We start from the raw sequence: 22,240 nt of genomic DNA on the forward strand, positions 1-22,240 counted from the left end.
ATCAGAATAGAGGGGGTTCTGCCAGCAATAAAGACTTTTGTTTTTTGTTATTCCTTTCACATATAGTTCCTAATTACAGAGCACTGGACTGGAAAGTGAAAAATAAACTCAAACCAAGTCTTTTATTCTGTGATATTAAATGGAAAATGAATCAAACAGAATAGGTTTCCACTAAGATAACGCTATATGTAATGCAAGTGCCCTCACATACACACAGCCTCTCCTCCTCTCTGGTGGGTTCTCTTTGTCTGGTTGCTGATGTCCTCACCTTTCGTACCAAAGACTTCTGTATTCTTCCCAATGTTCTGTTATAAAACTATAAATACACCTGTTTTGGTAAATTGAAAAAATAATTTAATGCCAGACCATGAACAGAATGTAGATTGAATAATCCAGCTCAAGATCTGAGCCAAAACTGAGGTGTGAATTGAGCCATGATCAAAGGAGAATTGTCACACTATTAATTATGATATCACCATTCTAATGCCTTAGGTCAGGTAAAGTACCTGCAATAGTTTGAAATGTCAAGCACTTCAACATGGTGTTGAGTCAGCATGTGTGGAGCATCACTGCCCTCAAGTGACTAGAAAGGAGTATGAGTCCCCATGCTGGCAACATCCGTAAAGATAGATTAGGTCATGTTAAAAGTACACAGTGGATAAAAGTATTTGATTCCAGCCAAGACATAATTTTGTTTTTTGCTAAAACTGAATAATCTGAAAATTATAAAGAAATTCTACTATCCTGTAATTCATTAGCACAAATGGTGCGTTCAATTAAACTTTATGAAACTAGATGGTAGAGATTAAGAGAAGGAATATGCTAGCACTTAATACTCTTCTCCCTCATCGTCGTCTACCACGCTGTCAGCGCCCACCTCCTCATAATCCTTCTCCAGAGCTGCCATGTCCTCTCTGGCCTCGGAGAACTCTCCCTCCTCCATACCCTCACCCACGTACCAGTGAACAAAGGCACGCTTAGCGTACATCAGATCGAACTTGTGGTCGAGCCGAGCCCAGGCCTCTGCAATAGCAGTGGTGTTGCTCAGCATGCACACAGCCCTCTGGACCTTGGCCAGATCTCCACCAGGAACCACAGTGGGGGGCTGGTAGTTGATGCCAACCTTGAAACCAGTGGGGCACCAGTCCACAAACTGGATGGTGCGCTTGGTTTTGATGGCGGCAATGGCAGCATTGACATCTTTGGGCACCACGTCACCACGGAACAGCAGGCAGCAGGCCATGTACTTGCCATGGCGAGGGTCACATTTCACCATCTGATTGGCTGGCTCAAAGCAAGTATTTGTGATCTCAGCCACTGAGAGCTGCTCGTGGTAAGCCTTCTCTGCAGAGATGACTGGAGCATAGGTGGCCAGGGGGAAGTGGATACGGGGGTATGGCACCAAGTTGGTCTGGAACTCTGTCAGATCAACATTGAGGGCACCATCAAAGCGGAGGGAAGCAGTGATGGAGGACACAATCTGACCAATCAGCCTGTTCAGGTTGGTGTAAGTAGGACGCTCGATATCGAGGTTCCTACGGCAGATATCGTAGATGGCCTCGTTATCTACCATGAAGGCACAGTCAGAGTGCTCTAGGGTGGTGTGGGTGGTCAGGATGGAGTTGTAGGGCTCCACCACAGCAGTGGACACCTGGGGAGCTGGGTAGATGGAGAACTCCAGCTTGGACTTCTTGCCGTAGTCGACAGACAGACGCTCCATCAGCAGGGAGGTGAAACCAGAGCCGGTGCCACCGCCAAAGCTGTGGAACACCAGGAAGCCCTGAAGACCAGTGCACTGATCAGCCTGAGGACAGAGAGGAAGACATGACAACCAGGCATGAGTTACTTCATTCAATAATTTAATTCTTATATACATTTTATACTAGCTGCTTTGAATTCACCCACCAGTTTGCGGATCCTGTCCAGAACCAGGTCAATGATCTCTTTGCCGATGGTGTAATGTCCACGGGCGTAGTTATTGGCAGCATCCTCCTTGCCTGTGATCAGTTGCTCGGGGTGGAACAGCTGGCGGTAGGTACCACTGCGCACCTCATCTATGCAAACAACATTACTTTAGTTTTGCTTTAAAGATGTTTTAATTTTCCTACATTATTGTTCAGCGAGCGGTGATGACACTTACCGATGACAGTGGGCTCCAGGTCCACAAAAACAGCTCTGGGGACGTGCTTTCCAGAACAAGTCTCACTGAAGAAGGTGTTGAACGAATCGTCTCCTCCTCCAATGGTCTTGTCACTGGGCATCTGTCCGTCCGGCTGGATCCCATGTTCCAGGCAGTAAAGCTCCCAGCAGGCATTGCCGATCTGGACACCAGCCTGACCAACGTGCACTGAGATACACTCACGCTGTGGAAATGAGATGGAAAAGCCATTTATTTGGTGACCTCATTTTTGACTTATTATCCAAAAATTACATTGTTAGACCTGCTCTTCAACTAACGTAAAGTTACCTGGGGGAATATGGCTTCATGATTTAGGACTGTGATTTCAGCAATACTGGAATTTTAGTATAGAACATTAAAAATATTTAATCGTTCCATCAGTCAGCTATGTAATTTGTCCCTTGCAACAAATGAATCCCACTTGAGAGAATTCTTAACACTGTTAATGCTTTAGCGAGCCAAGTTGAACTTGAAGTCAGTTTTCACTGTCACTTGCATAGCTCTCTTAACCTAATTACATCGCAAAGGTAACTTATGCGGAAGTCAGGCCAGGTTATGTTTAGAGTTTTGGTTTAAGGGAAGTTGAATTCATCACTGATGTAATTTTTCTTCTGAAGTAACACCTTTTATACGCAACCTGTTAAACCACATCCTACCAACAAAGGACCAGTCACAGAAATTTGCCTGTATTCAGGAATGTCAGCTTTATTTTTTCTATCATTTGCATCTGATTTGAGAAGTCGCTGCTCAACTAATCCATTTTGGTGCAGAAGAGTCAAATGATGCACCAAACTTGCCTGTTGTGTAAGCACTCACAGACCCTGCAGAAGGATCATAACCACTGTCTGATAATAATCTCCGACTCTGACTTAGTTGGTTCTACAAAACCTAAAGCCTAAGGTTGGAGAACATGGTCTGTAGTACATCCTCCGGTCTCTCACTCTTCAGTAGTGACATCAGTTTTTGGTTTTGTCTCAGCTTTAACTTTCTTTAGACCCTCTTACATCAGAAACATTTTCGTCATAAATTAGCAGGTAGACACTGGAAAGAGATCACATCGATCACGGGAGAGAGACGGATAGATGGCAGCGTGTGCGCAACTTTTTGCGTATTTGGGGAGCGCACCCGCGCGCTATGGTCGCTGTGGCGAGAGCAATCTACAGGAGATGGCGACAGATTCAGGACGTTCAGAATGTGTGGGATCTTAAAAATTCCGCCCGCTATTTGCCGCTTTCTATAGTCCGAAATCGCTACTCCAATTTACATAGCCTGTCCGCTACTCATGTGGTCACCTGAGGCCTTTTACGCTCTGAACTAACAACCCTTTAGAAATATGTCGCATGTGAGCCAGGACAAGACAATCGAGAACAAACAAGTGCACATCAGAGTTCAGCAAAGCAAACACAGCTGTAGACAATGAAAGACTTCTTTACAAAAAAGTAGCCCATACACGCCCAAAAACATTAAAGACATGAGAAGAAGAAGAAGAACAATTGAGCTTCAAGTGAGTTGGTTTGTTTGTAGTCTGCGGTCGCAGGTTCATAAAGGCCAGGATCCTTCAAAGAGTTGTTAGTCATGGGAATGCTTCAGCCTGAAAGCAGGATGACCTGTTGACAACTGGCTCAGTGCGCGCACAAGAAGCCGGAAACGGACACAAACAAATAACTTGAATTTTGGATGTGTCCTGTCATATCGCACCAAAAATACAGTCAGGACAGCGTAGTCTGGTTAACAGTGTGAATTTTATCCTTTTAAAAATGAAATTGGTGTTGCTAAATCCTGCTGATACTTCCGGCTAATCTCAGTTAACGGTCTGCCACCTGATTATTGACTATTTCAGTAATGATTTTTGATTAAATCGACACTTAATAAGAGAAAAAAAATTTACTCACCATGTTTCCTGAAGTCAAGAAGTTTCAGAGCCGAAATGAGGAAAAAGAGGAGAAATTAGTTAATTCCTACAAACAGGCTTTTATGAATCCTGTGTAAGAGATAAATGACCAGCTCCTGCTACACGGTGGTTTTTATAACCCTAGATCCTCCGGAAACAGTCTGCTGGATCTGATTGGTTTGATGTCGCATGAGACCTGCGCCTATTGGTTAAAATGGACCAGACGGTAGGATGGAGATCTCTGCAGGTGCTTTCTTACGATTTCTTAAATATTTGTGGAGTACAACATGGTTTTAACAACTTATTAGGGCTATTTCATTATATGAAGAATGGATATGTTACACTTCCATATGAACATTTGGCTTTTATAGACTTCAGAATTATAAAGAAACATTATGAAGATCTAACATCTGGGCTTAATGGATCTGGTCACTTGCCACCTATTTGCAAAGAACACTGATTCGTCCAACCAGAAGGTTTTGCATTAAGTTGTCCAAGCGATGCAGGAACGGAAGAAAGGAGTCCTGATAGTGGGATCTGGAACTTCTATTCTCAGGTTTGTGTGCACCTCTACCTCAAACCTCAACTAAAAGCTCTGATCCAGAGCGGTTTTAAATAATAGCCTTGAGCCAGAGAAAAGTATGTTGGAAGTTGAGTAGCCACCAATCCTGGAATTTTGCTGATTTTTTTTTTTTTTTTGTTCCAGGCTGACTTCAGCCACCTTCTCACTCCTCTTCTAACAGAGATACCCACAGCACGCAGGTGTGAAACTAAAGATGGGCAATAATACTGCCATTGTGGCTGTTGTTCAGGATTATGTGAAAAGGTTGGAAATTCAGTGGAAAGGTACTAATGATGCAGATTGGGGAATTGGGTTATTGCCTGGAAAAGAAGCTAGATGAGGTTGAAAAACAGCAACAAGGATGTGAGAAAACAGGTTATGGAAATCTCCTCATTTGCTGATTCAGGTATGTTTAAAAAGGTCTTTGTTCCCCATCATCTGAATGTTACCGATACACTTTCCAAACTATTTAAATAGGTTTTATGGTTGAAGGAACTTAAAATAAACATCTGCACTAAGTTACTCGAGTAAAAAGATATCAAAGCTCAGGCTTAGTGCTAATACAGTCATAAAGATCACTAGTATGACTGAAGACACTGATCCTACACTTTGTCTTTGGAGCTATAGTAAAAACAGTCATCCGTCAGCTCATGTAGCTTTAATGCATGATCTGGCAAGACAATCGAAAAATAAATAAAAATGGGGTGAGAAATTCTGCAGTGTGACTCCAACTTTTCTAGTATGTGGTGAATTAATTTAGCCACTTGAATGCTTGTAGTTAAGGATATATGTTCGTCAGATAGTTTAAAGTTACATTTGTTGTGTAGCCTGTAAATGTGGCCAAATTAGAAGTTTATTAAAGCCTCCTGCAGTAGACCTGCTGTTTTAAATGTAATGTAAATCCAACGGGTTTTTCTGCTTTGCATCTTTGTTTATAACCTCTCTTTTATGGATCTGTTACGTGACTACAAGTATAGCTTTGAACATCAGAGTTACATGTTTCTTTTATTTGTATTAATTTTTATTTCAATTAAGTTTACTTTCCACAGCGTATTGAGTCATTCTGTTTCATTTTTATTAATTGAAAATATTCAGTTTCACTGTTAGCTTTATATTTTAATGCGTATATAAACATTTTCAGGTTATGTAGACATCCTTGTCTCAATAAACTGATTTACAAATATGACCTCATCAAAGACCAAAAATAAGATTTAGTGTTTATTTTTATTTTAGTTAATCTTGTAAGTGCATTATCGTTTTAGTTAACCTTCTTTTTAGTTTGTATTTTTGTTTCAGTTCATTCTTTTTCTAACACCTAGTTTCAGTTTTTACTTCACTTTTAGTACCTATAATAACCTCCTGCACATAATGGACTTGAAACAGTAAATTGATGTGAGCCAAATCCACCCCTGTGAAAGCTGGGTTCCCGCCCAGTGCTTATGCTCTGGCACTGCCCCTGCATGAAGGGCTTCTCTCAACGCAGATGTCCTTGGCTGGTGGACGATCTAACTTATCAGGACATACGTGTGGAATCAGATTTTGGCCTCTTGTCAAGCAGGGGTGCACCGAGGGGAAGGAATGCCAGGTGGCAGGGTGCTGTTGCCATTATTGACAGCATGAAATTTCCTGCATGATGATGAATCAATTACTGTATAACCTACATTTTGGTTACCCCACATTCTGCCTTTAGGCCTCTTTTTGGTGACGTTACACGTCCACTTCACAGGTTTAATAAGAAATAAGTTGTATGAGGCTGCTGACATTCAGTTTTCTATACTTAACAATATTTCATCTCTTACAGTTCCTGACAAACTTATATTGCAGTGTCGGGGATATACATGACAGTATAAAAGGAAATAATGCACCATTTTATTAGAAAAATATTAAAGTCCAAAAAGCTAAAATTGCCATTGGAATTCATCTTTTAAATCCTTTCTATTACTTGGAGTCTCTGAAATCTGGGCTATTTTCTGCTTTTCTATTTTTTATTTCTCATCCATCCTATAGAACTACTGGAGGTATGAGCAGAGGTGGCAGCAGACAATATGAACGGGGGCATTTTGCTGAAGTCACTTTGTTATTCCATTAAAAATAAATAATCATCATAAAAAAGATTCATGTTTTAAACCTTATACACAGAAAAATATAGGCAAAGTTATGAGAGGGCAAACATATCTGTCTCAGATTACATACGGAGACAAAGCTGGAGACAAATGGGAGAGAATGTTTTTCCAGAGTACACCACTCACTAAAACATTTGACTGTGCTCACAGTATCCTCGACACATTTACATTTTGTTTTGCAATTTTCAAACAGTCCTGCTTTAAAAATAGCTGTATGACCTGATGAATGGCACCTTTATTGTTTTATAGATGTGAGGGGTACTTCAAAGTCTGACCCATCTGCTCATTGTCCTCATCAGTCATGGTGGTTAACACGATTCACCGTAAACTGTAATTAAACTGAGCTCACACTGCAACAACTTATCAGTTACATGATTGTTTAAGTTTCATTACAAAACTGTATGAACTGGCATAACTTATAGTTGAGGTGTATCGGTAGGATTCAGCTGAGGTGCACAGTGACTTGTGGGCATAAGCCTGGACTGCCACTTCAGTAATGAGAAGCACTGTACCTCACAGGGAAATGAACACCTCCAAATCATGAACTGAAATGGATAAAACAAGTGGAGCACTAACAACGTGAGTGTGGATCAGCTTCAACATGTTGATTCAGAACATCTGTGGAGCATCACTGCCCCCAAGTGACTAGACTAATCAGTTTTACTTTCAAACACTGTTAGTAACCACACAAGAAACCTGTTAGATTATATTAAACCACAGTGGGTCTTGCAGGGTTTGGGATGTAGAGCCTCTACAGATGGATGCTGATGAGATTAAAAATGTGAAATCAAGTTATGAGATCTTTATTAAGTGGGGAATTTTGAAAGGTTAACATTATGATTGTTCTGACCTAAAAGAAAGGATCAACCCTTTGTGTGATGGATGGGCTTTGCAGATTTTTGGCTTCTAAAGTGGTGCGTACCAGAAAGTATTACAGCATCATGTGAGCACTTTAATTCCACACAAGTTAGATTAAGCTCTAATAACTGAAATTCTAAATTTGATATCCAGTGCCCTTTATAGTATTTTAAAAAGAAAAGACAAATTGCAGTCATTGAACAAACTTTATTTATGACAGAAATAAATGGCACAGGACCATTAAGTCATTTAATACTCTTCTCCCTCATCATCCTCTCCCAAGCTATCAGTTCCCACCTCCTCATAATCCTTCTCCAGAGCTGCCATGTCCTCTCTGGCCTCAGAGAACTCTCCCTCCTCCATACCCTCACCCACGTACCAGTGAACAAAGGCACGCTTAGCGTACATCAGATCGAACTTGTGGTCGAGGCGAGCCCAGGCCTCTGCAATAGCAGTGGTGTTGCTCAGCATGCACACAGCCCTCTGGACCTTGGCCAGATCTCCACCAGGAACCACAGTGGGGGGCTGGTAGTTGATGCCAACCTTGAAACCAGTGGGGCACCAGTCCACAAACTGGATGGTGCGTTTGGTTTTGATGGCGGCAATGGCAACGTTGACATCTTTGGGCACCACATCACCACGGTACAAAAGGCAGCAGGCCATGTACTTGCCGTGACGAGGGTCACATTTCACCAACTGATTGGCTGGCTCAAAGCAAGCGTTTGTGATCTCAGATACAGTTAGCTGCTCGTGGTAAGCCTTCTCTGCAGAGATGACTGGAGCATAGGTGGCCAGGGGGAAGTGGATACGGGGGTATGGCACCAAGTTGGTCTGGAACTCTGTCAGATCAACATTGAGGGCACCATCAAAGCGGAGGGAAGCAGTGATGGAGGACACAATCTGACTGATCAGCCTGTTCAGGTTGGTGTAAGTAGGACGCTCGATATCGAGGTTCCTACGGCAGATATCGTAGATGGCCTCATTATCTACCATGAAGGCACAGTCAGAGTGCTCTAGGGTGGTGTGGGTGGTCAGGATGGAGTTGTAGGGCTCCACCACAGCGGTGGACACCTGGGGAGCTGGGTAGATGGAGAACTCCAGCTTGGACTTCTTGCCGTAGTCGACAGACAAACGCTCCATCAGCAGGGAGGTGAAACCAGAGCCGGTGCCACCGCCAAAGCTGTGGAACACCAGGAAGCCCTGAAGACCAGTGCACTGATCAGCCTGAGGACAGAGGGGAAGACATGACAACCAGGCATGAGTTACTTCATTCAATAATTTAATTCTTATATACATTTTATACTAGCTGCTTTGAATTCACCCACCAGTTTGCGGATCCTGTCCAGAACCAGGTCAATGATCTCTTTCCCGATGGTGTAATGTCCACGGGCGTAGTTATTGGCAGCATCCTCCTTGCCTGTGATCAGCTGCTCAGGGTGGAACAGCTGGCGGTAGGTACCACTGCGCACCTCATCTATGCAAACATTACTTTAGTTTTGCTTCAAAGATTTTTTTAAATTTTCCTACATTATTGTTCAGCGAGCGGTGATGACACTTACCGATGACAGTGGGCTCCAGGTCCACAAAAACAGCTCTGGGGACGTGCTTTCCAGCTCCAGTCTCGCTGAAGAAGGTGTTGAACGAATCGTCTCCTCCTCCAATGGTCTTGTCACTGGGCATCTGTCCGTCCGGCTGGATCCCATGTTCCAGGCAGTAAAGCTCCCAGCAGGCATTGCCGATCTGGACACCAGCCTGACCAACGTGCACTGAGATACACTCACGCTGTGGAGAGGGGGGGGGGGGGGGGGGGGGAAGTAGTCATTCATTTGTCATCCATTCTATTTTTTTAATCCCAATAGTAGCTGAAAGCTACTCATCACATGTTGAGGCCGTCTCTGGAACTAATGTGAGAAATGAGGAAGAAGAAAATAAATAAGGCTCTTTGTTAGCAGTGGGATGCCACAGTCATGACTCCCCTGAGGCTGATAACATCTGAGCCCTTTAGAAATATCACATGTACATCAAGCAAAGCAACAAGCAAATCTTTTGTGTCGAGAACAAACATTTTCACATCAAACCAAACAAAAGACAAAAAACCCCATAAAACTTTAAGTGAGCTGCTTCTGTTTGCTGAGTCTGTGGCTTCAACTTCACAAAGGCCGGGCCTCTTCAGAGAGGCGCTAATCAGAGGAATGCTGCAGGCTGACCTTTGCCAACTAGGTCAATGTGCGCATGAGAAGCCGGAAACAGACAGACGGGGCAGAACTTGAATTTGGGCTGTGCCTCGTCACGCTACACCAAAAATACACTAAATGTCTGTTGAACACTGGGGTTGGTTAGCAGCCTGAAATGATAACTTCTTATAGCTATTAAAGTAACGACTGAACTTAACGACCCTTTCAGCTGATTTGAATTACCGGCTACCACGTGATATAACTTCAGTTTGAACTTAATTGTAGGAAAAGACAAAAAAAACCAAAAAAAAACCTTGACACTCACCATGTTTCCTTGTGTTGATAAGTTTCAGGATTAAAATGAGGAATAGGAAGCGAGAAAAACGTTAGCTCCCACAAATAGGCCTTTATGAGTCCCGTGTAAGAGGCAACTGACGCGTTGCCTCTGGGCGGGGCGTTTTATACTCGCTCACCCGCCGGAAACGCTCCGCTGAATCTGATTGGGTTACGTCACACGAGCCCTATTCCTATTGGTTAGATTGTAAGCGTCACGTTCAGCCTGACACGGCGCAAACTTTTCAGGAAGGTGAGGCAATCCCAGCTGCCAGCAGTGTGTTTCAGGCAGGAACTGTGCTTTTTTCCCCCAGTGATTTCACATTTAAGTTTTTATTGTCTGTTTTCACTCATACTTTACAGCATCTACCAAATATGATCGGATACATTGTAAGAGAAAGACATGGCAATTAAAGTAAACAGAGAAAAAGATATGTTTTCACGAGGAAAAAAACTTTTTAAACCCCTATTTGGAAGCAAATTAAGGTTTTAGGCGGTTTTTTAATATAACTGGTGATTCTATACGTGCCGGTTTTATGTACAAGTGCCTGGAGGAGATTCATCCCGGCTACAGAATGGTGAGACTTGCATCTTGGAGGGTGGGATATACCTTGAGTTCCCCAGTCCTGCTTTATTTAGTTAAATGACATTCAGTGAGTATTATAAGCACAATATAGAGTGTTGGGAGAAGTATTCAAATAAAGAAAATGACACTTAGAAATCCACTCCAATAGACTCCCTCAAAAATAAGGGCAGCATTATTGTCAGCAAAATTTAAAAAAAAAAAAAAAAAAAAAAAAACCTTTTGTAAGAAAAAGAAACTTGTCATCACATATGACATTATTACTTAACCAGACCTGGATCATTTTGGTGCTGCGGGCTTGTTTTTAAATATCTGTGTACCTCTAAACAATGTCGATTTATGTCTCCCAACCTGGTGCTCGGGGTCCAAAGAGTCACAAGCAAGATTTATTTATAGAACACATTTCAAAACAGCAGCTTATTCTTCTTTCCACAAAACCAGAAGCCTGAAAAAGTAAAAACACAAACATACTGACTTACACAAAAAGTAAACATGGAGGGTAATATTACATTAAGTCTATATTAAGTCTTGAGCCGTTCTTTTTTCTTTGCTTTGTTTCCCCTGAGCTGGGCTTCTTGTAGATTTTTTTTAAGTAACAATAGTTCTCCTAGAGCTTGAGCAATAATTCTCCAGACTTTCCTGAAGGTCTTTCAAAGTTTTTCTTTGGGCACTGGCTGTTTTTTTCACTCACATTCAGTCCAGTCCATGTACCTTATTTTCCTTTATTTGTCCAGTTGGCCAATAGGGGAGCAACAGTTACAACAAATACAAATACCTGATCAATTTCAGAGGAATTTCTGTTTGTTTATTAACCCACTTAAAACTGACCTGTGAGGATTCAAGCATATCGAAGTAACTCACTTATTATTTGTTCCAGTTTCAGTGGGGGAATAAAATGCCAAACATTCACTTAGACAGATATAATATGGTATTTATCACCAACAGGTGATTCCCATAGAGTTAGCTGAATATTTAGCAAATGTGTTTTTAAAAAAATTATAGGAATTGGACAAGTGGTAGACAAAAGAAGAAAAAGCATGCTTAAAAACTGGCAAACTGAATAAAAATGTCTGAGCTTAGAGAAAACTACTATCTGAAATGGCTCCAAGACACTGCTTCTTTGTCAAGGGTAGCAAGCCTAAAAGACTGAAAATCAATATACAACTCTACTGAAAAAAATCCCATCTGACCACTTTAGGAATGAGCTGATATTTTTACTATTAGCATATTTAATGAAATGCATGCAAAATATTTTTATACTATATGGATATTTAGGTCCCAAGCCTAAATTTAGGTATTTTAAGATGTTGTCTTCTAAGTTGCATTTTTGCCTTTTCAGTGAGTCTTCATTACTTTTAAAGGGAGAAAACGTGAAAATGTCAAACCTGAAAATCACATCTAAGTTCTGTTTAAAATTACAATTACATTTACAACCCCTATTCCACAAATCTCAAATTTTAAAGGCAAGTGAAAAAGGGCTAGAATTTTATTTTGACCCAGAAGAAGTCACAGCTACAGCTGTGGCGTTGTGTCAGAGCAAGCAAAGCAAAGCAAAGTAAGCAGTGCTTTGTTCAGTTAGTTCAGTTCAGTTAAATAAAATAAAAAAAAATAGGCAGGCAGAAATTAAAATGTCCCAAAGTGAAAGCAAAGTCTCTGCGTCTACCCTGTATTATACTGCCATCTTGTGGCACAGTCGCTTCTTGCTGTTTAATAAACTGAGCAGACAAAGGCTCCACAAACTCTTTCAGATTAGTATTAGTATCTCAAACTTACTTTTTCATTAATATTTGTAATCCTCCTGTGAATACTGGCAGTTAACCATGTCACACAGTGCTCAAGCCTTTTAATTCAGCTGTAATTTTTATGTATCGATATATTTTATTATGCTTTTTAATCCTTTAATCAAGTAGTTGAGCTGCTTTTCTGAGCTCAATAAAAGCTGTTTTGGAGGTATGTATTCCTCACAGGACAGCCACTACAAACATGTTATTTTATAGAATATGATAAATCACTGTAGATAAAACAGAATGCAAACGGTTTAAAATGAGCTCGACATCTTAACATCAGTATTAATCCCTATAACACTAACAGGCATCCTTTTTCATCAGAATAATTACTTTATGTACAATTTGTCTGTAATGCAATCATGCCAAAAAAGAAAATAGACTCTTGAAAGTTCTAATGCTTGTTTTATGCTTGAGCTGTGATAGTGGGAAGGCAGGTAGGCAGGTAGTTATGGAATGCTGAGAGTGTTTGCTGTTGATGGAGGCAGTGTGAAAAATATGTGTTACAGCCGGTCTGTGGGCTACTCTTGTTTGTTGGTCCATCAGCCATCTGCTGAGAACAACAAAGTGATAACGTGCAAGGATCTGAAGAGGAAATAAGTATTGAAAACTGTCCACCGCAGCCACTGTTTGTACTTTTCATGCTTTAATTTTTTATCTTTAACATTCGTTTTATGCTTCATCCTTTCCCAGTCCGCTGTTGCTCCCTCCTCCATTCCGGCCCATTTGTAAGTCATTCAGCACTCAATTCAGTGATGTGCAGTTGGAAACACATTAGTGGTGTGTAAAAACCCCTTTTCATCCACTGTACACAGACAGACACATTACTGGGACCATAAATCACGCTTGAGGCTTTACATATCGGGTGATAAGACGAGGTCTTAAAAGCAGGTAAATGCAACCTCAGATGAACGACACATCATTCATTTAACAAAAAATGGAAAAACTACAGATTGTTTGGAAGGGGCTGCCATGATCTCTAAAAAAGAACACGACATCACAATTTATGTTAGTATCTGAACTGTAACAGCCCTTTGGACAAACAAGACCAAAGTGGAGATGTTTGGCTACGATGCACACAATCGTATTTGGTAAAAAGAGTAAATCAGCACAAACATTAACTGTCAGCATGGCGGTGGAGGAGTGATGATTTTGGGCTTTTTTTGCAGCCACAGGACCTGGGCGCCTTGCAGTCATTGAGTCGCCCATGAGCTCCTCAGTATATCAAAGTATTCTCGAGTCAGATGTAAGGCCGTCTGTCTGACAGCTTGGCTAAGTTCCCAAACACAGCAGCAAATCTACAGTAAATGTGCTTTTCAGCCCTGAACATTTCATGTGGATATCTCCTGTACTTCAGAGGTTGTGGGGCTAAAAATCCTGGAAAAAAAATGTTCACCTAACCTTATTTATGTACTTTGTACCTTTTGTAACTCCAGATGTTTTTATAAGGTCAGGATAAGCTGTTGCTTGGCTTCATTAGATACAATAGTAAAGTAGGAGGTCAGGTGAGAATGCTGCCCATCTGAGGTTCCTCTTATAGTTTAATCTTATAGTTCCTGCGTGGACTTACCAGACCTGAAGAGTAATTCACTACAGCTGTCAATTCAGTATTTTTATTTTAGTTGTAGTGGAATACTTTTGGCTGCAGCCTTATTTTCCATGAGGTTGTCACAGCAGATGGATCCACATATTTGCTTTAGCCCAAACTTTACACCGGTGGCTGGGTTTGTGTGTCCTTCCAGTCTCACACCATGGATCTATTGTGAGTTGAAGGTTTCAGTTTAACAGTTCATACTATTTAATTATTAAATTTTGAAGACCGCATTGTAAACCTCAGGATCCTCATTACGGTCTAAAGATTTGTCACAGTGCAAGGATTCCTAAACTGTGGGCTGGGGCCCCCTGGTGGACCATAAAGGTACTGCAAGCGGGCAACAGCCAAGTTATATATTTACATAAACATATTTATTTATATAAAAACTTAATCAAAGGTGGTTAGTTTATGATATTATTCATTACTTGACCTAAATTTACTGCTTTTGTATTAAAGTTTGTGGCAGGTGGGTCACACAGGCTGGTGCTATTACAGTTGTCGTACCTAAGCTTTGAAAGAGTCTTCCTTTGTCATTCAGGTCGGCTGAATCACTCAGATATTCAGCAGGTGAATTTTAAACACCTGCTGAAAACTGATTTTCTTAGCTTGACTTTAACTATTGAAACTTCAAGCAATGGTTCACACTAATATTTAAAATCTGTATTTATGAACAGTAGTTATAAACACGGCTGTAGGATTTATGTATCGATTACAAGAAAAAAGATTGGAACGCTATTGAGAAAACTAATCAGCTTTTTACATGCATGTTTAAAAACATATGAATTTGAAACATCTTAAATTACATGATTCAAACCTTTTTGTGCTACTTACTCATGACTAATATGTCGTAAAGTTTCTGAATATTTAAAAATCATTCTGAAAATATCATTTTGAATATCACTGAATATTTAAAAGACAAACAGTTAAACAGTTTTTCATCACAGAGGTTTTATTTAGAGCATAGCCAAACTTGACATTTCCAAGGGTTTAGAACTGAACAGCCAAAATGACAAAACATTTGTATTTGGAATGCTTTAAAGGAAACATTTTAGTCAAATATTTCTTTTTTAACTAATGCCTTCAGGTCCCTTTCAGTACTCCTCTCCTTCCTCCTCTCCCTCACCCTCAATGGAGTCAACTCCCACCTCCTCATAATCCTTCTCCAGAGCTGCCATGTCCTCTCTGGCCTCGGAGAACTCTCCCTCCTCCATACCCTCACCCACGTACCAGTGAACAAAGGCACGCTTAGCGTACATCAGATCGAACTTGTGGTCGAGCCGAGCCCAGGCCTCTGCAATAGCAGTGGTGTTGCTCAGCATGCACACAGCCCTCTGGACCTTGGCCAGATCTCCACCAGGAACCACAGTGGGGGGCTGGTAGTTGATGCCAACCTTGAACCCAGTGGGGCACCAGTCCACAAACTGGATGGTGCGCTTGGTTTTGATGGTGGCAATGGCAGCGTTGACATCTTTGGGCACCACATCACCACGGTACAAAAGGCAGCAGGCCATGTACTTGCCGTGACGAGGGTCACATTTCACCATCTGATTGGCTGGCTCAAAGCAGGCGTTTGTGATCTCAGCCACTGAGAGCTGCTCGTGGTAAGCCTTCTCTGCAGAGATGACTGGAGCATAGGTGGCCAGGGGGAAGTGGATACGGGGGTATGGCACCAAGTTGGTCTGGAACTCTGTCAGATCAACATTGAGGGCACCATCAAAGCGGAGGGAAGCAGTGATGGAGGACACAATCTGACCAATCAGCCTGTTCAGGTTGGTGTAAGTAGGACGCTCGATATCAAGGTTCCTACGGCAGATATCGTAGATGGCCTCGTTATCTACCATGAAGGCACAGTCAGAGTGCTCTAGGGTGGTGTGGGTGGTCAGGATGGAGTTGTAGGGCTCCACCACAGCAGTTGACACCTGGGGAGCTGGGTAGATGGAGAACTCCAGCTTGGACTTCTTGCCGTAGTCGACAGACAGACGCTCCATCAGCAGGGAGGTGAAACCAGAGCCGGTGCCACCGCCAAAGCTGTGGAACACCAGGAAGCCCTGAAGACCAGTGCACTGATCAGCCTGAGGACAGAGAGGAGATGACAACCAGTGATTATTTTATTTAATTTGTCTTTCTGAAGATAAAGTTGAAACAAGCTGCTGTAAATTTAGCCCACCAGTTTGCGGATCCTGTCCAGAACCAGGTCAATGATCTCTTTGCCGATGGTGTAATGTCCACGGGCGTAGTTATTGGCAGCATCCTCCTTGCCTGTGATCAGTTGCTCGGGGTGGAACAGCTGGCGGTAGGTACCACTGCGCACCTCATCTATGAAAACAACATTACGTTAGTTTTGCTTTAAAGATGTTTTAATTTTCCTACATTAGTGTTCAGCGAGCGGTGATGACACTTACCGATGACAGTGGGCTCCAGGTCCACAAAAACAGCTCTGGGGACGTGCTTTCCAGCTCCAGTCTCACTGAAGAAGGTGTTGAAGGAATCGTCTCCTCCTCCAATGGTCTTGTCACTGGGCATCTGTCCGTCCGGCTGGATCCCATGTTCCAGGCAGTAAAGCTCCCAGCAGGCATTGCCGATCTGGACACCAGCCTGACCAACGTGGATGGAGATACACTCACGCTGTGGAGAGAAGAAAACAAAGCGATAAGGGGGGGGGGGGGGGGGGGGGTTAATTTAGCTGTAAATGTATTCATTTATTTATTTATTTATTTATGCAAAAATAAAATAATTTATTTATGCAAACAAAACAAAGGACAAAACTGTTCAAAGTGTTTTTCTTCATTCAGTTGTTCTGGGTGAGAGTCACTTTTACTGATCCAAACATGTTCTTTTATTAGCAACAACTAGTCTTATTTTTTTCCCGCCCAACAGGTGCACTGGATTGTGTCTGGAACCTCGTTGCTATGCGACAAACCCTTCACTCTGGCAACCGATGACGTCGGGGCTGTTGAAATTCGTTGGGAAGCGTGAATATTAGAAAAGGTTGAGCCGTTAAAGGAGAAAAGTTTAGTCAAGGAAGCAAGGCAGCCATAGTGGTAATGCCCACGGGCAGGGCCGGCCCGTGGCATAGGCCGTATAGGCAAATGCTAAAGGCGCGGTCCATCAGGGGGCGCCACGCCAGTGCCACAAATGTTGAAAAAAAAAAAAAAAGTTGGTACTATTATTTCTACATACAAAAAATAATCCCACGTTAATTAAAATGCAAAGTAAAGCTTATTTAATAGAAATATTATTTGTTACAACAAATAATCCCCGCACGGTGCGCCCCCTCCCTTCCCGTATCACGGTTCCTTTTGGACGTCACCACATCAAAAAATCAACACAAGATGTCAAAACGGCCAAAACTGTCAGGTGCCCAGGGAAGAAAAAAGAGAAAAGAAGAGGAGGAGAAACGAGAAAAAGACAGAGGTAGGTAACGTTAGCCTACATGAAATTATTTGTCTGAATGTGATAGTAACCTAAATTTTTAGCATTAAGCTAATGTTACATGATTCGCTAATTGCTAATCAATAAATAGCTAGTTAACTGTTTTAACGTCAGTTAATATTGTGGAGGGGGCTAAATTGTTATGGAAAATAATAATGTAACGTTAGGTAATTACAGTACTCCCACCTTTCCCACCATTCCTCATTTGTATTCATCTTTTAAGCAGGTGTTTTTTGTTTACATTGTTATTGCCTTCTGGTTAGCTAACGTTTACCCTGCAGGTAATAGTCACTTTTCCACCCCTGTATATATTATAGTTGAAAGCCTAGTTATTAAAGTGCACATCATTAGTGTTAATTAAGCAATATCACATGAGAGGGAATGCTGTTTTTTAATATGAGCACTGCTGTGATTCGGTCAAAGATAATCATAACATAACATTCTCATATGATATTATACTGTTACTTTGCATTCTGCTATTCAGCATTTCACTGTAATGATGACAATAAATTGAATCTAATCTAATTTGCATATCAGTTAACATCATATATATATCTCTTTGGTTTTTCATTTATATTATATCATTTCATTTTATTCCTGGAATCATATGTTTTTATTATTAGACTTTAATACTCAGTGGTGTCACATACTCCTCTCTTCAGATGCACTGTTGAAGTTTCTAAATCCCACCCCTGGGCCATCTACCACATCTACCGCTGCTGCCTCCACTTCAGCAGCACAACCCACCAGTGATGCAGCATCAGCAGCACAACCCAGCCATGATGCAGCAGCATCAAGCGGTCTTCCTGTTGCCTTATTTATATTGTATTTTTAATTTATTTTATCCAACTTGTTGACACGTTTTATTGTGTTTATGTATGTAAAATTTATTGTATTTCATATATTCATTTTTTACTTTTTGTATTCATTTATTTATTCGTATATTTTTTTATCTTGTTAATTATTCTGATTGTGAATTTGCTTTCTTTAAGTAAAAAAAAAGGTCAAAGACAAAGCTATTCAGTTTCTTGTGAGTACATACACTACACTGCCGATGTAGGGGGGCGCCCCCTAAAATCTTGCCTAGGGCGCCAGATTGGTTAGGGCCGGGCCTGCCCACGGGTATTGATTTCACAGCATAATAACTGCATGCGTTGAACCACCAGTCAAATGTGGAAAAATGGCTCAAAAGTTTGCCAGTTTAGCCCCAAAATGCGGTTTTGCGCCCCCCCCCCCAAGTTACGCCATCTTTGCCATCAGAGAATTGATCATTTTAATTCAGTGTTAGGTCTGTCTATATGTTAATGCCACTGATTTCGACTCATCACTGAAACTAAACCGTTATAACAGAAAATACTACTAGGTTGCCGGCTGTACATCTGCTAGGTGGCTGGCTGTGCATCAGTGCGGTAACTATCAGCCCGGGAGAGTCCGTTACTCGCATGCATTTTTAATGGCTTGCCGCGCTGACAGGGCATTTTCATCCAGTTTTCCCTAAGGATTGGGTTACTGTGGGTGTGGGGCATTCTTTTTAAGCTGATACAGCTTAATGCCATTCTCCCTGCCAGTGCCGTGCCCTTACAGCCCGTCGCGGTCACGACTAGTGATGACCGGGGCTTTTGTCATGCCAGTGAGAGAATAAAATACCGCAGAGTCACCGGCTGGACTGAAGCCTCCATTATTCCCTCTGTCCACCCCTGAAAACCTCTTTTGTTCGGTCTGCCCGCCACGTCCCCCAATTGAAAGGCGTCAGAGCATCTCCCCATCTCAAGCTGGGACTAAAACCCCCCACACTACACTGCAAGAAATTGAATATCTATATAGCAAAATCAGCCACACAGTTTTAAATCCCACTTTTCATTTAAAGGTAAAGCAAACCTCCGTTATAAGAGCTCAACTTACAAATCACACCCACCTTCTTCTTTTTTTTTAAGTGTGCCTCAAGTATGGCCTGTTAACAAAGCTTTTTTAAAAGTTCTTACCATTTTGTTATGTTATAGTCGCGGTGGAGGTTGGCAGAAGCTCCTCGATAAGCAGTCTTACAATTCGACTGTTATGGGGTCGATGTAAGAGATAATGGCGCACATGAGGATGGACAGAGGTATATATGCAAGGGAAGACCCGGCGCCGGTGGCTGCTGCGCCCTATTGGCCAATCTCCCGTCAGTCTGACGTTTCGAATCATTCCGCGGCTTTCGATTGGATAAGCGGTTCTCCTCACTGCAAGGACCGCCCAGCAGACCCCACCCTACTATCCTGCCGTATTGTGCTGCAAGCATGGCGCCTCTGATTATGGGAAAAATGCTGCGTAATTTTCAGCATGTTTGTGCCAGACAGACCCGGCTGCTCTACACAAACTCTCCATATGTCGCTCCTCATGCTAAAACTAATAAACAAAAACAGAATAACTAATAGGAAGGCTTATAATAAAATTCAAGAAACACTTAAAAAGTGAAAACTGTATTCACTTTTATTTATAATTGATTTTATCAGGTTTTATCCATAATACATCTTATTTTATTTCACATTTTCCAATACAAAATCAATCAGCTAATCTTTCTTCAAATCGCCCCTCCAATTTGTTACCATCAGACTGAATTTCAAGCCTTTCACCGGATATATATGGATCTTCCAGTGTCTTACTTTTCCTTAAGGCTATATTATAAAATGTGCATTTGCAGTTAACCTAAAGAGGAGTTTAAACACCCATCCACGTTGGCTGGCAACAACAAAACTTTAGTTATTATCAAACCATCACTGTTAAATGTATTTTTGATATGACCTTTGTATGTTTTCATGCATACAGATTTTTACATACTGTTCAAAATTTACTGCCTTCTACATGGTACGGTAGATGTGGTGTTTTATTGAGCAGATTAACAGCCATTTGGCTTTGTTTTCCTGTCTTCTTCAGATAAAAGAGGTCAAACTGCCCAGTCATATATGAGGGACATGTAGGCCAACGACGCCCAACCCCCAGCCCCCCTCCCAAGATTTAACGGTTGCTAGGAAATGAATAAAGGAGTTGCCTGGATACACACCAGTATCCACATAGACCGCCTTTATCTGGTGGTCACGTGGTCCAGCTTAAATAGTAGCATTAAGGGCCTGCACTGCAGCTGCCTCTGTGGTGGGATATAAGCCACGTTTTTCCTAAAATCTATCATCACTCCTCGGTCTGTAAAGAAACAGGCTTTTTCTTCCCTACATGTGCATGCATCCTTGTCTTATCGAGCCAGTGAAAATTTAAAAATGTCGTGAGGATGTCAGGGTGGGGCTGACTGATTCCATGCATGGTGCACTTCATCCAAAGCATCACTCTTTCTTAAGACTGTGAATGCGGCTCTTCTGGTTTCTTAAACCTTCAGATTTCAGTGAAACGGACCATAAATTGGTTTTCATGGGCCAACTGGCAGGGAGTTAAGCACTTTGGTTTCTAACAACAAATGAAACTCTATGACAACAGTTGTCCCAGAGTCCCAAGTGGTATCCCATTGAACGAGGGGCTGCTTTATGTTGAGACTCAGACCCGAGAGATGTGTGTTTACAGTAACAGCAGATGGAAAACGAGACTAGATTTTATTGTCTTTTCTCATCATCTAAAAAAGGATCCCAAGAAACAGTTGTGTCAGCATTAAAAAAATCCACGTTTTTGTTTGTTTTTTTACCTCTTATCATCCTGATTTATCCTCTGCTTACATGGCACAGGTTATTGAATTGAAGGTTGTTTAAACACTTTTGAGTATATATGATTATGATTATATTACCCGTTACTTAGATTTTGTATATTATATTTTATAGCTTAGTTAATATTGTTTATAGCTCCATATAAACTGCATGTGCAAACACCCTATCCCCTTGCATCCTCTCCTCTCACACTGACCCCTCTACATTCCTGAATCTTCTCTTTGGTCTTCCCCATTTCCTCTTGCCAGACAGCTCTCTTCAACATAACTTTTCCCATTATATTTACTACTGCTCCTCTGCACATGTCCAAACCATCTCAACCTTGCCTCTCATAGCTCTGCTACCATCAGCTGTGCCTCGTGTCCTTCCATCAGTGCCATCATCTCCAACAACAACATAGCTGATCATATAGCAATATTATATGTCATCCACCCTTTTGATGCCAGAGACCCTTCGTGACGCAACCCTCACGGTTTGTCCGAGCTGGAGATGGGCACCAGCGATTCTTGTGGGTTAACATCTGGACCAAGCATGCCACCTGGAATTTTTGAGCAAGCGTATTGCCACACAGTGTATGTAAAACACAGATTGTATAAAAGACGGACATAGCTTCCAAGTCTGAAAAGTGAATCATGCGTTCTTTTTAATGGTTACATCGGGGGACTCCGCATAGACGCCGATGGGGAAAACCCTCAGACTTAACATCTGTAAAAACTTTACACACCTTTACCATTTTTATAATACTGATGTCCATACATTTTGCCCAGATACACAGGAGCATAATAGTAGGGGAGACCGGGGATAGTTGTAACGTGGGTCAGTTGTAACACTTCCAATTTCTCCAATCAGGGCTAAGTTTCAAATGATGTGACTCATCCTGTGCATGCCCAACTCAGTTCTGCTATCACATGTGAAAAATCAGCACATTTCGTCAAACACAGACAATTTAACATGAAAAAAAGTAATTTGTATGCCAAAAAGTAAGTTTTTCTACTTTATTTCAATTTCTAATAGCATTATCTGCTTTGCAGTTAAACTCAT

General features: G+C 41.6%; 3 protein-coding genes across 3 annotated transcripts; all 3 read right to left on the reverse strand.

The window, feature by feature from the left end:
* Window positions 1-829: 829 nt before the first annotated feature.
* LOC146645754 (tubulin alpha-1C chain-like) lies at window positions 830-2,300 on the reverse strand. The gene is made up of 3 exons (XM_085394947.1): window positions 2,141-2,300; window positions 1,906-2,054; window positions 830-1,804 (listed from the first exon to the last, which is right to left on the reverse strand). Exons 1-3 carry the CDS (start codon window positions 2,259-2,261, stop codon window positions 830-832), a joined length of 1,245 nt encoding a protein of 414 aa, XP_085251073.1. The 5' UTR covers window positions 2,262-2,300.
* Window positions 2,301-7,800: 5,500 nt separating this feature from the next.
* LOC146645755 (tubulin alpha-1C chain-like) lies at window positions 7,801-10,269 on the reverse strand. Its single transcript, XM_085394504.1, has 4 exons — window positions 10,113-10,269; window positions 9,173-9,395; window positions 8,939-9,087; window positions 7,801-8,837 (listed from the first exon to the last, which is right to left on the reverse strand). Exons 1-4 carry the CDS (start codon window positions 10,113-10,115, stop codon window positions 7,863-7,865), a joined length of 1,350 nt encoding a protein of 449 aa, XP_085250630.1. The 5' UTR covers window positions 10,116-10,269; the 3' UTR covers window positions 7,801-7,862.
* Window positions 10,270-15,012: 4,743 nt separating this feature from the next.
* On the reverse strand, window positions 15,013-19,655 carry LOC146645756 (tubulin alpha-1A chain). The gene is made up of 4 exons (XM_085394503.1): window positions 19,496-19,655; window positions 16,484-16,706; window positions 16,249-16,397; window positions 15,013-16,153 (listed from the first exon to the last, which is right to left on the reverse strand). Exons 1-4 carry the CDS (start codon window positions 19,496-19,498, stop codon window positions 15,173-15,175), a joined length of 1,356 nt encoding a protein of 451 aa, XP_085250629.1. The 5' UTR covers window positions 19,499-19,655; the 3' UTR covers window positions 15,013-15,172.
* Window positions 19,656-22,240: the final 2,585 nt, after the last annotated feature.

The sequence above is a fragment of the Rhamphochromis longiceps genome, linkage group LG20 (assembly GCF_057381845.1).
Source record: "Rhamphochromis longiceps isolate RC_006_pf linkage group LG20, R_longiceps_female_GT1.1, whole genome shotgun sequence".
In the NCBI taxonomy this organism is placed as follows: domain Eukaryota; kingdom Metazoa; phylum Chordata; class Actinopteri; order Cichliformes; family Cichlidae; genus Rhamphochromis; species Rhamphochromis longiceps.